Source organism: Bombina bombina, chromosome 5 (assembly GCF_027579735.1).
Source record: "Bombina bombina isolate aBomBom1 chromosome 5, aBomBom1.pri, whole genome shotgun sequence".
NCBI lineage: Eukaryota > Metazoa > Chordata > Amphibia > Anura > Bombinatoridae > Bombina > Bombina bombina.
In genome coordinates, this window is record NC_069503.1 from 1,142,042,622 (window position 1) to 1,142,054,656 (window position 12,035).

At 39.5% G+C, this 12,035-nt stretch overlaps 1 protein-coding gene across 1 annotated transcript in view; it reads left to right on the plus strand.

Annotated features, from left to right (window-relative positions):
• Nucleotides 1-12,035, plus strand: part of PYCR3 (pyrroline-5-carboxylate reductase 3) — an 88,075-nt gene that overhangs the window by 34,820 nt on the left and 41,220 nt on the right. Inside the window, exons 3-4 of the mRNA XM_053715440.1 lie at nt 80-259; nt 4,254-4,466. Of these exons, the coding sequence (XP_053571415.1) occupies nt 80-259; nt 4,254-4,466 (393 nt within the window). The remainder of the gene's footprint in view (nt 1-79; nt 260-4,253; nt 4,467-12,035) is intronic.

Here is a 12,035-nt window from a genome sequence, read left to right on the forward strand (position 1 = left end):
CTCAGGTTACCTTCATTTTTATTGTAAAAGTCCTGGGGTTACCCACAAAGCGCTAATCTCTGTTCTCTGTAATGTTTAGGAACGCGGCTGTCACACGACTCATTCCAATGTAGCTGTCCCCTCGGCTTGTAAAGTGGTATTTCTGGCGACCAAACCACATCTCATTCCTAAAGTCCTCAGAGAAATTAACCCATCTGTGACCCCAGACCATGTGATCATTTCAATGGCTGCTGGCGTTACTCTACAAACCCTAGAATCTGTGAGTTAACGGTTCATGGTGTTTCTCAGCGTGTTCATTATCAGCTAATCATTCTGGCAACAACAGAGTTAACTAAAAATGTTCATGTCTTTTCCAACTCAATCCTGTGTGTACTATATACCGATATGTACTGAATCGTGTGTGTACTATATACCGATATGTACTGAATCGTGTGTGTACTATATACCGATATGTACTGAATCGTGTGTGTACTATATACCGATATGTACTGAATCGTGTGTGTACTATATACCGATATGTACTGAATCATGTGTGTACTATATACCGGTGTGTACTGAATCATGTGTGTACTATATACCGGTGTGTACTGAATCATGTGTGTACTATATACCGGTATGTACTGAATCATGTGTGTACTATATACCGGTGTGTACTGAATCGTGTGTGTACTATATACCGATATGTACTGAATCATGTGTGTACTATATACCGGTGTGTACTGAATCATGTGTGTACTATATACCGGTGTGTACTGAATCATGTGTGTACTATATACCGGTATGTACTGAATCATGTGTGTACTATATACCGGTGTGTACTGAATCATGTGTGTACTATATACCGGTATGTACTGAATCATGTGTGTACTATATACCGGTGTGTACTGAATCATGTGTGTACTATATACCGGTGTGTACTATATACCGGTGTGTACTGAATCATGTGTGTACTATATACCGATATGTACTGAATCATGTGTGTACTATATACCGGTGTGTACTGAATCATGTGTGTACTATATACCGATGTGTACTGAATCGTGTGTGTACTATATACCGATATGTACTGAATCATGTGTGTACTATATACCGGTGTGTACTGAATCATGTGTGTACTATATACCGGTATGTACTGAATCATGTGTGTACTATATACCGATATGTACTGAATCATGTGTGTACTCTATACCGGTGTGTACTGAATCATGTGTGTACTATATACCGGTGTGTACTGAATCGTGTGTGTACTATATACCGGTGTGTAATGAATAGTGTGTGTACTATGTACCGGTGTGTAATGAATAGTGTGTGTACTATATACCGGTGTGTACTGAATCATATGTGTACTATATACCGGTGTGTAATGAATAGTGTGTGTACTATATACCGGTGTGTACGGAATCATATGTGTACTATATACCGGTGTGTACGGAATCATATGTGTACTATATACCGGTGTGTACGGAATCATATGTGTACTATATACCGGTGTGTACTGAATCGTGTGTGTACTATATACCGGTGTGTACGGAATCATATGTGTACTATATACCGGTGTGTACTGAATCGTGTGTGTACTATATACCGGTGTGTACTGAATCGTGTGTGTACTATATACCGGTGTGTACTGAATCGTGTGTGTACTATATACCGGTGTGTACGGAATCATATGTGTACTATATACCGGTGTGTACTGAATCGTGTGTGTACTATATACCGGTGTGTACTGAATCGTGTGTGTACTGAATCGTGTGTGTACTATGTACCGGTGTGTAATGAATAGTGTGTGTACTATATACTGGTGTGTAATGAATAGTGTGTGTACTATATACCGGTGTGTACTGAATCGTGTGTGTACTATATACCGGTGTGTACTATATACCGGTGTGTACTATATACCGGTGTGTACTGAATCATATGTGTACTATATACCGGTGTGTACTGAATCGTGTGTGTACTATATACCGGTGTGTACGGAATCATATGTGTACTATATACCGGTGTGTACGGAATCATATGTGTACTATATACCGGTGTGTACTGAATCGTGTGTGTACTATATACCGGTGTGTACTGAATCGTGTGTGTACTATATACCGGTGTGTACTGAATCGTGTGTGTACTATATACCGGTGTGTACGGAATCATATGTGTACTATATACCGGTGTGTACTGAATCGTGTGTGTACTATATACCGGTGTGTACTGAATCGTGTGTGTACTGAATCGTGTGTGTACTATGTACCGGTGTGTAATGAATAGTGTGTGTACTATATACTGGTGTGTAATGAATAGTGTGTGTACTGAATCGTGTGTGTACTATATACCGGTGTGTACTGAATCGTGTGTGTACTATATACCGGTGTGTACTGAATCGTGTGTGTACTATATACCGGTGTGTACTGAATCGTGTGTGTACTATATACCGGTGTGTACTGAATCATGTGTGTACTATATACCGGTATGTACTGAATCATGTGTGTACTATATACCGGTGTGTACTGAATCGTGTGTGTACTATATACCGATATGTACTGAATCATGTGTGTACTATATATATATATATGTTCATGTCTTTTCCAACTCAATCCTGTGTGTACTATATACCGATATGTACTGAATCGTGTGTGTACTATATACCGATATGTACTGAATCGTGTGTGTACTATATACCGATATGTACTGAATCATGTGTGTACTATATACCGGTGTGTACTGAATCATGTGTGTACTATATACCGGTGTGTACTGAATCATGTGTGTACTATATACCGGTATGTACTGAATCATGTGTGTACTATATACCGGTGTGTACTGAATCGTGTGTGTACTATATACCGATATGTACTGAATCATGTGTGTACTATATACCGGTGTGTACTGAATCATGTGTGTACTATATACCGGTGTGTACTGAATCATGTGTGTACTATGTACCGGTGTGTAATGAATAGTGTGTGTACTATATACTGGTGTGTAATGAATAGTGTGTGTACTGAATCGTGTGTGTACTATATACCGGTGTGTACTGAATCGTGTGTGTACTATATACCGTTGTGTACTGAATCGTGTGTGTACTGAATCGTGTGTGTACTATGTACCGGTGTGTAATGAATAGTGTGTGTACTATATACTGGTGTGTAATGAATAGTGTGTGTACTATATACCGGTGTGTAATGAATAGTGTGTGTACTATGTACCGGTGTGTAATGAATAGTGTGTGTACTATATACTGGTGTGTAATGAATAGTGTGTGTACTATGTACCGGTGTGTACGGAATCATATGTGTACTATATACCGGTGTGTACGGAATTGTGTGTGTACTGTATACCGTTGTGTACTGAATCGTGTGTGTACTGAATCGTGTGTGTACTATGTACCGGTGTGTAATGAATAGTGTGTGTACTATATACTGGTGTGTAATGAATAGTGTGTGTACTGAATCGTGTGTGTACTATATACCGGTGTGTACTGAATCGTGTGTGTACTATATACCGTTGTGTACTGAATCGTGTGTGTACTGAATCGTGTGTGTACTATGTACCGGTGTGTAATGAATAGTGTGTGTACTATATACTGGTGTGTAATGAATAGTGTGTGTACTATATACCGGTGTGTAATGAATAGTGTGTGTACTATGTACCGGTGTGTAATGAATAGTGTGTGTACTATATACTGGTGTGTAATGAATAGTGTGTGTACTATGTACCGGTGTGTACGGAATCATATGTGTACTATATACCGGTGTGTACGGAATTGTGTGTGTACTGTATACCGTTGTGTACTGAATCGTGTGTGTACTGAATCGTGTGTGTACTATGTACCGGTGTGTAATGAATAGTGTGTGTACTATATACTGGTGTGTAATGAATAGTGTGTGTACTATATACCGGTGTGTAATGAATAGTGTGTGTACTATGTACCGGTGTGTACGGAATCATATGTGTACTATATACCGGTGTGTACGGAATTGTGTGTGTACTGTATACCGGTGTGTACTGAATATTGTGTGTGTACTTTATGCCCATGTGTACTGAATTTTGTGTCCCTTTAATAATATTTATTTATAGTTATTCAAACTAATTCTCAGGTTACCTTCATTTTTATTGTACAAGTCCTGGGACTGTTCGGTATAATAAAGTCTCAGTTTACTGTCCTGTTACAGTTTATAGGGGGACAGACACACATTATTGAATTAAATTTACTTGTAGTCACTGTCGATACCATTTTTAAGTTTGCTTTTTCTCTGTAGCATTTGCCTGTGGGGACAAAGGTGCTCAGAATGATGCCTAACTTGCCGTGCGTGGTGCAGGAGGGAGCGGTGGTCTTCACCCGTGGGCACAGTGCCGGCCAGGAAGAGGCAGACATGCTGAAGAGCCTGCTGTCTGAGTGTGGGCTGTGTGAGGAGACGCCGGAGTCCTACATCGATATCCACACTGGCCTGAGCGGCAGCGGAGTGGCCTATGTGGGTACAGACACCATTGGAATATGTATGCTAATATCATTATATAACTGTTGTAGCCAGGGTAGCCTCCAACCAGTTCCAGCTATTGCTACAATGTGCATGTTGGCACCTTTGCTGTGATATATTAATTTATTGCCCATTTGCCAATATCCTTTGTTTTTTATTACAAGTCCTGTACGATTTTGTGTTGTGTCACGGGGCAATGACTGGGTCAGTTTTTTTGCAACATGATACCTTGTGGGTTTGAGTTCTAATGTTTTATTTCAGGGTAGTGGTTCGCAACCAAAAGTGGCACAATACACCAGTACAACACGCCACGCTATTTAACCCCTTCAAAGAAAAACAGTTGTTAAGAGGTTAAATCAACTACAGGCAACACATTTTCCACTGCCCTTCAAAAGTGCACTCCCAAGAATTGCTCTGGATTGGCAGAGGTTGTGCGTTCAACTAATCCAGAGCCCGTAAGCGAATATTACATGGGCATTTTATCTAAACTAAGTATAACTAGATATGTTTTTCATGCTTAAAGTGACACTGAACCCAAATTTTTTCTTTTGGGATTCATATAGAGCTTGCAGTTTTAAGCAACTTTCTAATTTACTCCTATTATAATTTTTTCTTCATTCTCTTGCTATCTTTATTTGAAAAAGAAGGCATCTAAGCTTTATTTTTGGTTGAGAACTGTGGAGAGCACTTTTTTATTGGTGGATGAATTTATCCACTAATCAGCAAGAACAACCCAGGTTGTTCACCAAAAATGGGCCAGCATCTAAACTTACATTATTGCATTTCAAATAAAGATACCAAGAAAATAAAGAAAATTTGATAATAGAAGTAAATTAGAAAGTTGCTTAAAATTGCTGCTCTATCTGAATCAAAAATGAAAAAATTTGGGTTCAGTGTCCCTTACACTAATCAAATGCCATATATTTAATCTCTGCAATTAAAAAAGTATATATGCACTTTTTTTGTTTTCAATCCATCTGTGAAAGGGTTAAATTAGTGCATAAAGAAATGTTTTTATTACAATGTTATGCCGGCCCACTGGGATGAACTTTTTTTTTTGAATGACTATTCCAGTGAACATCCATCAACGTGTGTCATTTGACAATCATTAAGTTCAGCCCCTTTAACCCCTTCACCCAATCCGACGTATACATACGTTGTCGCTACAGGATGTTAAGTTACAGCTGAGATCTGGAGCTCCTGAAGCTTCAAGCATTTGCCGCATATGGAGCCGGAGCGCTATTGGTACTCCTCCTCCATATGAGGGCAGATGCCTGATCGTTACAGACGGTGACACTGTGTGTGTCACGTCTGCAACAATCTTCTGCTGGAGCTGGCGGGAGGTGTGGGCGGATGTCTCTGTTCCATCAGGGGAGGCGGGAGGTAGTGGGAGGGGGCCTACGCTACGGAAAAAATTAAGTAAAGGGATAGGGAGGGAGGGATGGGGCAGCTACGCTACAGAAAAGGGGGTGTGGGGGCCCCCTAACTAAAGATCGCGTGTGGGGGTTACACTACCACACTAAATATTAAAAAGATTAATAATAAAAACAAATATTTTATTTTAAAAAATGGTTTTATAGGTACTGGCAGACAGCCTCAGAAGGTTGGGGCATTAGGGGGGAGGGAGCCTACACTGGAGAAATATTTTTAAAAAAAAGTTATTAAAAAATAAAACTTATTTTTTCATACTGGCAGACTGTCTGCCAATTCCTAAGATGGGGGTTACCAGTGCGGGGTGGGAGGGATCAGGGGGTGGGGAGTGTCAGGTAGGTGGCTAATCTCTACACTAAAGCTAACATTAACCTTTTAAGATACCTAATTAACCCCTTCACTGTCCGGAATAATAGAAGTGTGGTGCACAGCTGCAATTAGCGGCCTTCTAATTACCAAGAAGCAATGGCAAAGCCATACATGTCTTCTATTTCTGAATCTGAACAAAGGGGATCCCAGATAAACTTTTACAAACATTTGTGCCATGATTGCACAAGCAGTTTGTCAATAATTTCTGTGAGAAACCCAAAGTTTGTGGAAAAAAGTACAATTTTTTTATTTGATGGCATTTGGCGGTGAAATGGTGGCATGAAATTTACCAAAATGGGCCTAGATCAATACCTTGTGTTGTCTACTTAAAATATATATATAGATTTGATAGGTAAATAAAAATAAAAATAAAAAACAAGGCTTTATTTCTGTTTAAATGGAGTGAAAGCAAAATTCTGAAAATGCTCTGGTATTTTGGGCAAGTTTTTGTCTGGAAGTCCCGGTAGTGAAAGGGTTAAAGCCTATGTAGAGAATGGGTGGGACTGCTCTACACATCACAGCCGGAGGAGGAACAGACAATACCAATTAGGATTATTAATCGTTTTTTATAAAATCTATATACACTATAAAACAATTGTTATATGGTTTTACTTGTAAACTGATATATTTTAATTGCCACAGTCTTATAGTCTGAAATTTACCATCACTTTAACCCCTTAACCCCTTGGGCTTCTCTCTGCCGCAATAATAACACAAAGTTAGGTAAACTCACACAGCAGCCACTACATCAGGATGTGCTATTTCAGGAAGCGCTATCATTACAAGCCGAGCCGTGTTATTACTTTGTAGCAATGTACAGGCTGTTATTATACTCACGCACAGTTATTATACTATCATACTCACGCACAGCCCACAATGCTGCAACCCATAAAAACAGCCTATACAGCCTTGCAAGTGCTGCAGTGTATGACATAGCGGAGCCTGTTGTTGTCTCTGGGAGTTGTGCACGAGGAGCTGCAGGCAGTGGGCACTGAACACTGTGCAGACCATGGGTGACCGTGCCTCTTTATTAAAGTTCTGCTTCTAACTACAGCTGCACTGCTCTATGTGTTGACTTTATTTTTTATTTTTTTTACAAGCATTACTGGACAAGGAACGTGATTTATTTAAGCTGCTATGTGGTCTTTGGGGTGGGCTTCTATACAGCTAAAATCATGATAGAGGTTGTTTTAATTGGTTTACAATATCACACAACTGTCAATTTCCTCAATTTCAGTCATACATATTGATTATAATGCGTATGTTGTAGATTCTGTGCGGTGGCATCTGAGGACTGTCCGTTCTCCTATTGTCCCTAAACAGTAGCTGAATATGAATATTGAATATGGGCATTCTAACACAATTCAGAAATGTCAACACACAGCTTCTGTTTAGGGACAATAGGAGAATGCACAGTCCTCAGATGCCACCGCATAGAATCTACACCACACGCATTATAATGACATAATCAAAAGACATTGAGCCAGCACATTGGTAATAGGGTTCAGGATGTTTCTCAGTCAGCTGTGATACCTTGTCCCCCAAGGTATACAATATTACACTCCCGCTGTCCTGTACGGTCCCCACTGCCCTTCTCACTCCTGCAGAACTTTACTCTTGCGGGGCTCAGTCTGGAAATGGAGGGGGACAGCTAGCAGGCAAGCAGCCAATTAGAAGGGGGAAACAGGGTGCTGGGCACGGGGCACGGTGAGTGAGATCCCCTGCACAGTGGAACAGTCAGGGAGGGGATTGTAATTGACATGTATTAGCGGCTCTAACATGGGGGCTGCCTGTAAGGACACTAGCTAGGGAGCGAGGAAAAAAAGCCTTGCTTTGTAGCTACTGTGTCCTACAAACATATTCTTATGTAGTGAAACTTTATCATCAATTTTAGAAGCTTTAGTAGCAAAATTGCTAACAAATGTCAATTACAAACTTTATCTTCTTTGAATTCTTTATTTAAATAGCCCATATTTTTTGGGGTGTATGCTGTCCCTTTAAGTATCTCAAAACATGTAAAAGCATATTTATGCAATATTCATTTGTAATAAAGTGTTTGTGTATTTATTGTAAATATTTCATGTTCCAATGTTGTGCATATAGCAGAATATGTTGTATGTATTTATAAATGGATAAATATATATACACACAAACAAAAAGGTATTAGCGCACATCCATTTTCAAAAGCACAACATCTTTTTTGAAGTGCTGCAAAAAATTGCCTGCAAAAAACATCAAGAGACAGCTGTTCTTTTTTAATAAAATTGTGATCTTAGTCACACAATATGGCCATATTCTGCTTAGTCAGTCACCAACATATATATATATATATACACCATGCAAGACGGCACACTTCTCCATATAGTGGTCCAGTGTTTCTAGATTTATAAATGTTTTGCAATTAAAACTCAGGAATCATATTTTTGAAAGTGGATTCCTAACGTGTCGGCCCTCACCTGGGCCTTTCTCTGATTCCTGAGTTTTGATTGCTATATATACAATTACCAAAAAACCATCATATATATAGAGAAATATGTATTTATGAATAAATAGAACATATTCTTGTATGTGCAGAACATTGGAATGTGAAATATTCATATTTTCATGTCAGGTTAGCGCACATAAGACTATGCAATAAGGTTTGCGCGCGAGAGTGGGCTGTTTTTCCCCACTTTTTTGCTGCATTGACATCTGTGGGGAAATAGGTTATCACTCGTGCAATATTTTAGGTTCTTTTTTTTTTTTACGCTCGTCGGGTTAGCGCGAGAGTGATAACTTTTTACCTTTAAGAAATAATATGAGCGCAACCCGCTCTCGCGAAAGTGCTAAATAGCGCTCCACTTGTAAACTGGTCCAAAATGTTTATATATTGTAAACAAATATAATAAAATGCACATTCAGTGTTTATTGTGTTTGGATTTTATCTACATTCCCTGCTCCCCTTGATAGGTTAGAGTAAATATACCATATATATTATACGCTAGTGATTGCTTACATCAGTTCAGGAGTTATCTGGCCTCTCATTGGTTACAACAGGGTAGATAAGATCAGCACAGTCAAGAGTTTTCAAGTGGTTTGTCCATAAATTGCAAAACAATGCACATTTTGCTAACAAAAATAAAAACCTGTATTTCTCTTGTAAGGTGTATCCAGTCCACGGATCATGCATTACTTGTGGGATATTCTCATTCCCAACAGGAAGTTGCAAGAGGACACCCACAGCAGAGCTGTAATATAGCTCCTCCCCTAACTGTCATAGCCAGTCATTCTCTTGCAACTCTCAACAAGCTAGGATGTTGTAGAAGAGAGTGGTTAAATATAGTTAGTTTATTTTCTTCAATCAAAAGTTTGTTATTTTTAAATAGTACCGGAGTTGTGCTATTTTATCTCAGGCAGTAAATAGAAGAAGAATCTGCCTGAGGTTTCTATGATCTTAGCAGGTTGTAACTAAGATCCATTGCTGTTCTCAAATATGTCTGAGGGAATTACACAGATGAGGTAACTTCAGCGAGAGAATGGCATGCAGTTTATTCTGCTATCAGGTATGTGCAGTTATAATTTTTTCTAGAGATGGAAAACACTAGAAAATGCTGCTGATACCAGATTAATGTAAGTTAAGCCTGAATACAGTGATTTAATAATGACTGGTATCATGCTTACTCCCAGGGGTAATACCCTTATGATATTGCAATATAAACGTTTGCTGGCATGTTTAATCGTTTTTATATATGCATTGGTGATAAAACTTTATTGGGGCCTAGTTTTTTCCACATGGCTGGCTTAAATTTTGACTAGAAACAGTTTTACTGAGGCTTTCCACTGTTATAGTATAAAAGTTACAGTTGGTGCAGTTAAAATTACAAACTGTGACATCCAGCTTCCCTCAGGAGTCCACTGTATGCTATAGGACATCTCTAAAGGGCTCAAAGGCTTTCCAAAGTCGTTTATTGGGGAAGGTAGGACCACAGCTTGCTGTGGCAGTTGGTTGTGACTGTTAAAAAAAAAAAAAAAAAAAGTCTATTTCGTTTTTTTTGATCCGTTTTTTGAACTAAGGGGTTAATCATCCATTTGCAAGTGAATGCAATGCTCTGCTAGCCTATTACATACACTGTAAAAATTTCGTTTGATTTACTGCAGTTTTTCACTATTTTTCAAATTCTGACAATTTGTTTCTCTTAAAGGCACAGTACCGTTTTTTATATTTGCTTGTTAACTTGATTTAAAGTGTTTTCCAAGCTTGCTAGTCTCATTGCTAGTCTGTATAAACATGTCTGACATAGAAGAAACTCCTTGTTCATTATGTTTAAAAGCCATGGTGGAACCCCCTCTTAAAATGTGTACCAAATGTACTGATTTCATTTTATGCAATAAAGATCATATTCTGTTTTTAAAAAAATGATCACCTGAGTAATCTGACGAGGGGAAAGTTATGCCGACTAACTCTCCCCACGTGTCAGACCCTTTGACTCCCGCCCAAGGGACTCACGCTCAAATGGCGCCAAGTACATCTAGGGCGCCCATAGCGTTTACTTTACAAGACATGGTTGCAGTCATGGATAATACACTGTCAGCGGTATTAGCCAGACTACCTGAACTTAGAGGTTAGCGAGATAGCTCTGGGGTGAGACAAAATGCAGAGCATACTGACGCTTTAGGAACCATGTCTGATACTGCCTCACAATATGCAGAAGCTGAGGAAGGAGAGCTTCAGTCAGTGGGTGATGTTAATGACTCAGGAAAGATACCTGATTCTAATATTTCTACATTTAAATTTAAGCTTGAACACCTCCGTGTGTTACTTAGGGAGGTTTTAGCTGCTCTGAATGACTGTGATACCATTGCAGTGCCAAAGAAATTTTGTAGACTGGATAAATGCTTTGCAGTGCCGGTGTGTACTGATGTTTTTCCAATACCTAAAAGGTTTACAGAAATTATTAATAAGGAATGGGATAGACCAGGTGTGCCGTTCTCTTCCCCTCCTATTTTTAGAAAAATGTTTTCCAATAGACGCCACCACACGGGACTTATGGCAGACAGTCCCTAAGGTGGAGGGAGCAGTTTCTACTCTAGCAAAGCGTACTACTATCCCTGTCGAGGACAGTTGGGCTTTTTTTAGAGCCAATGGATAAAAAATTAGAAGGTTACCTTAAGAAAATATTTATTCAACAAGGTTTTATCCTACAGCCCATTGCATGCATTGCCCCTGTCACTGCTGCTGCGGCGTACTGGTTTGAGTCTCTGGAAGAGGCTTTACAGGTAGAGACTCCATTGGATGACATACTTGGCAAACTTAGAGCACTTAAGCTAGCCAATTATTTTATTTCTGATGCCATTGTTCATTTGAATAAACTAACGGCTAAGAATTCTGGATTTGCTATACAGGCGCGCAGAGCGCTATGGCTTAAATCATGGTCAGCTGACGTGACTTTAAAATCTAAGCTACTTAACATTCCCTTCAAGGGGCAGACCCTATTCGGGCCTGGTTTGAAGGAGATTATTGCTGATATCACGGGAGGAAAAGGTTGTGCCCTTCCTCAGGACAGGTCCAAATCTAGGGCCAAACAGTTTAATTTTCGTGCCTTTCGAAACTTCAAGGCAGGTGCGGCATCAACTTCCTCTAATAATAAACAAGAGGGAACTTTTGCTCAATCCAAGACGGTCTGGAGACCAAACCAGACCTGGAAAAAAGGTAAGCAGGTCAAAAAGCCTGCTGCTGCCTCTAAGACAGCATGAAGGAACGACCCCCTATCCGATAACGGATCT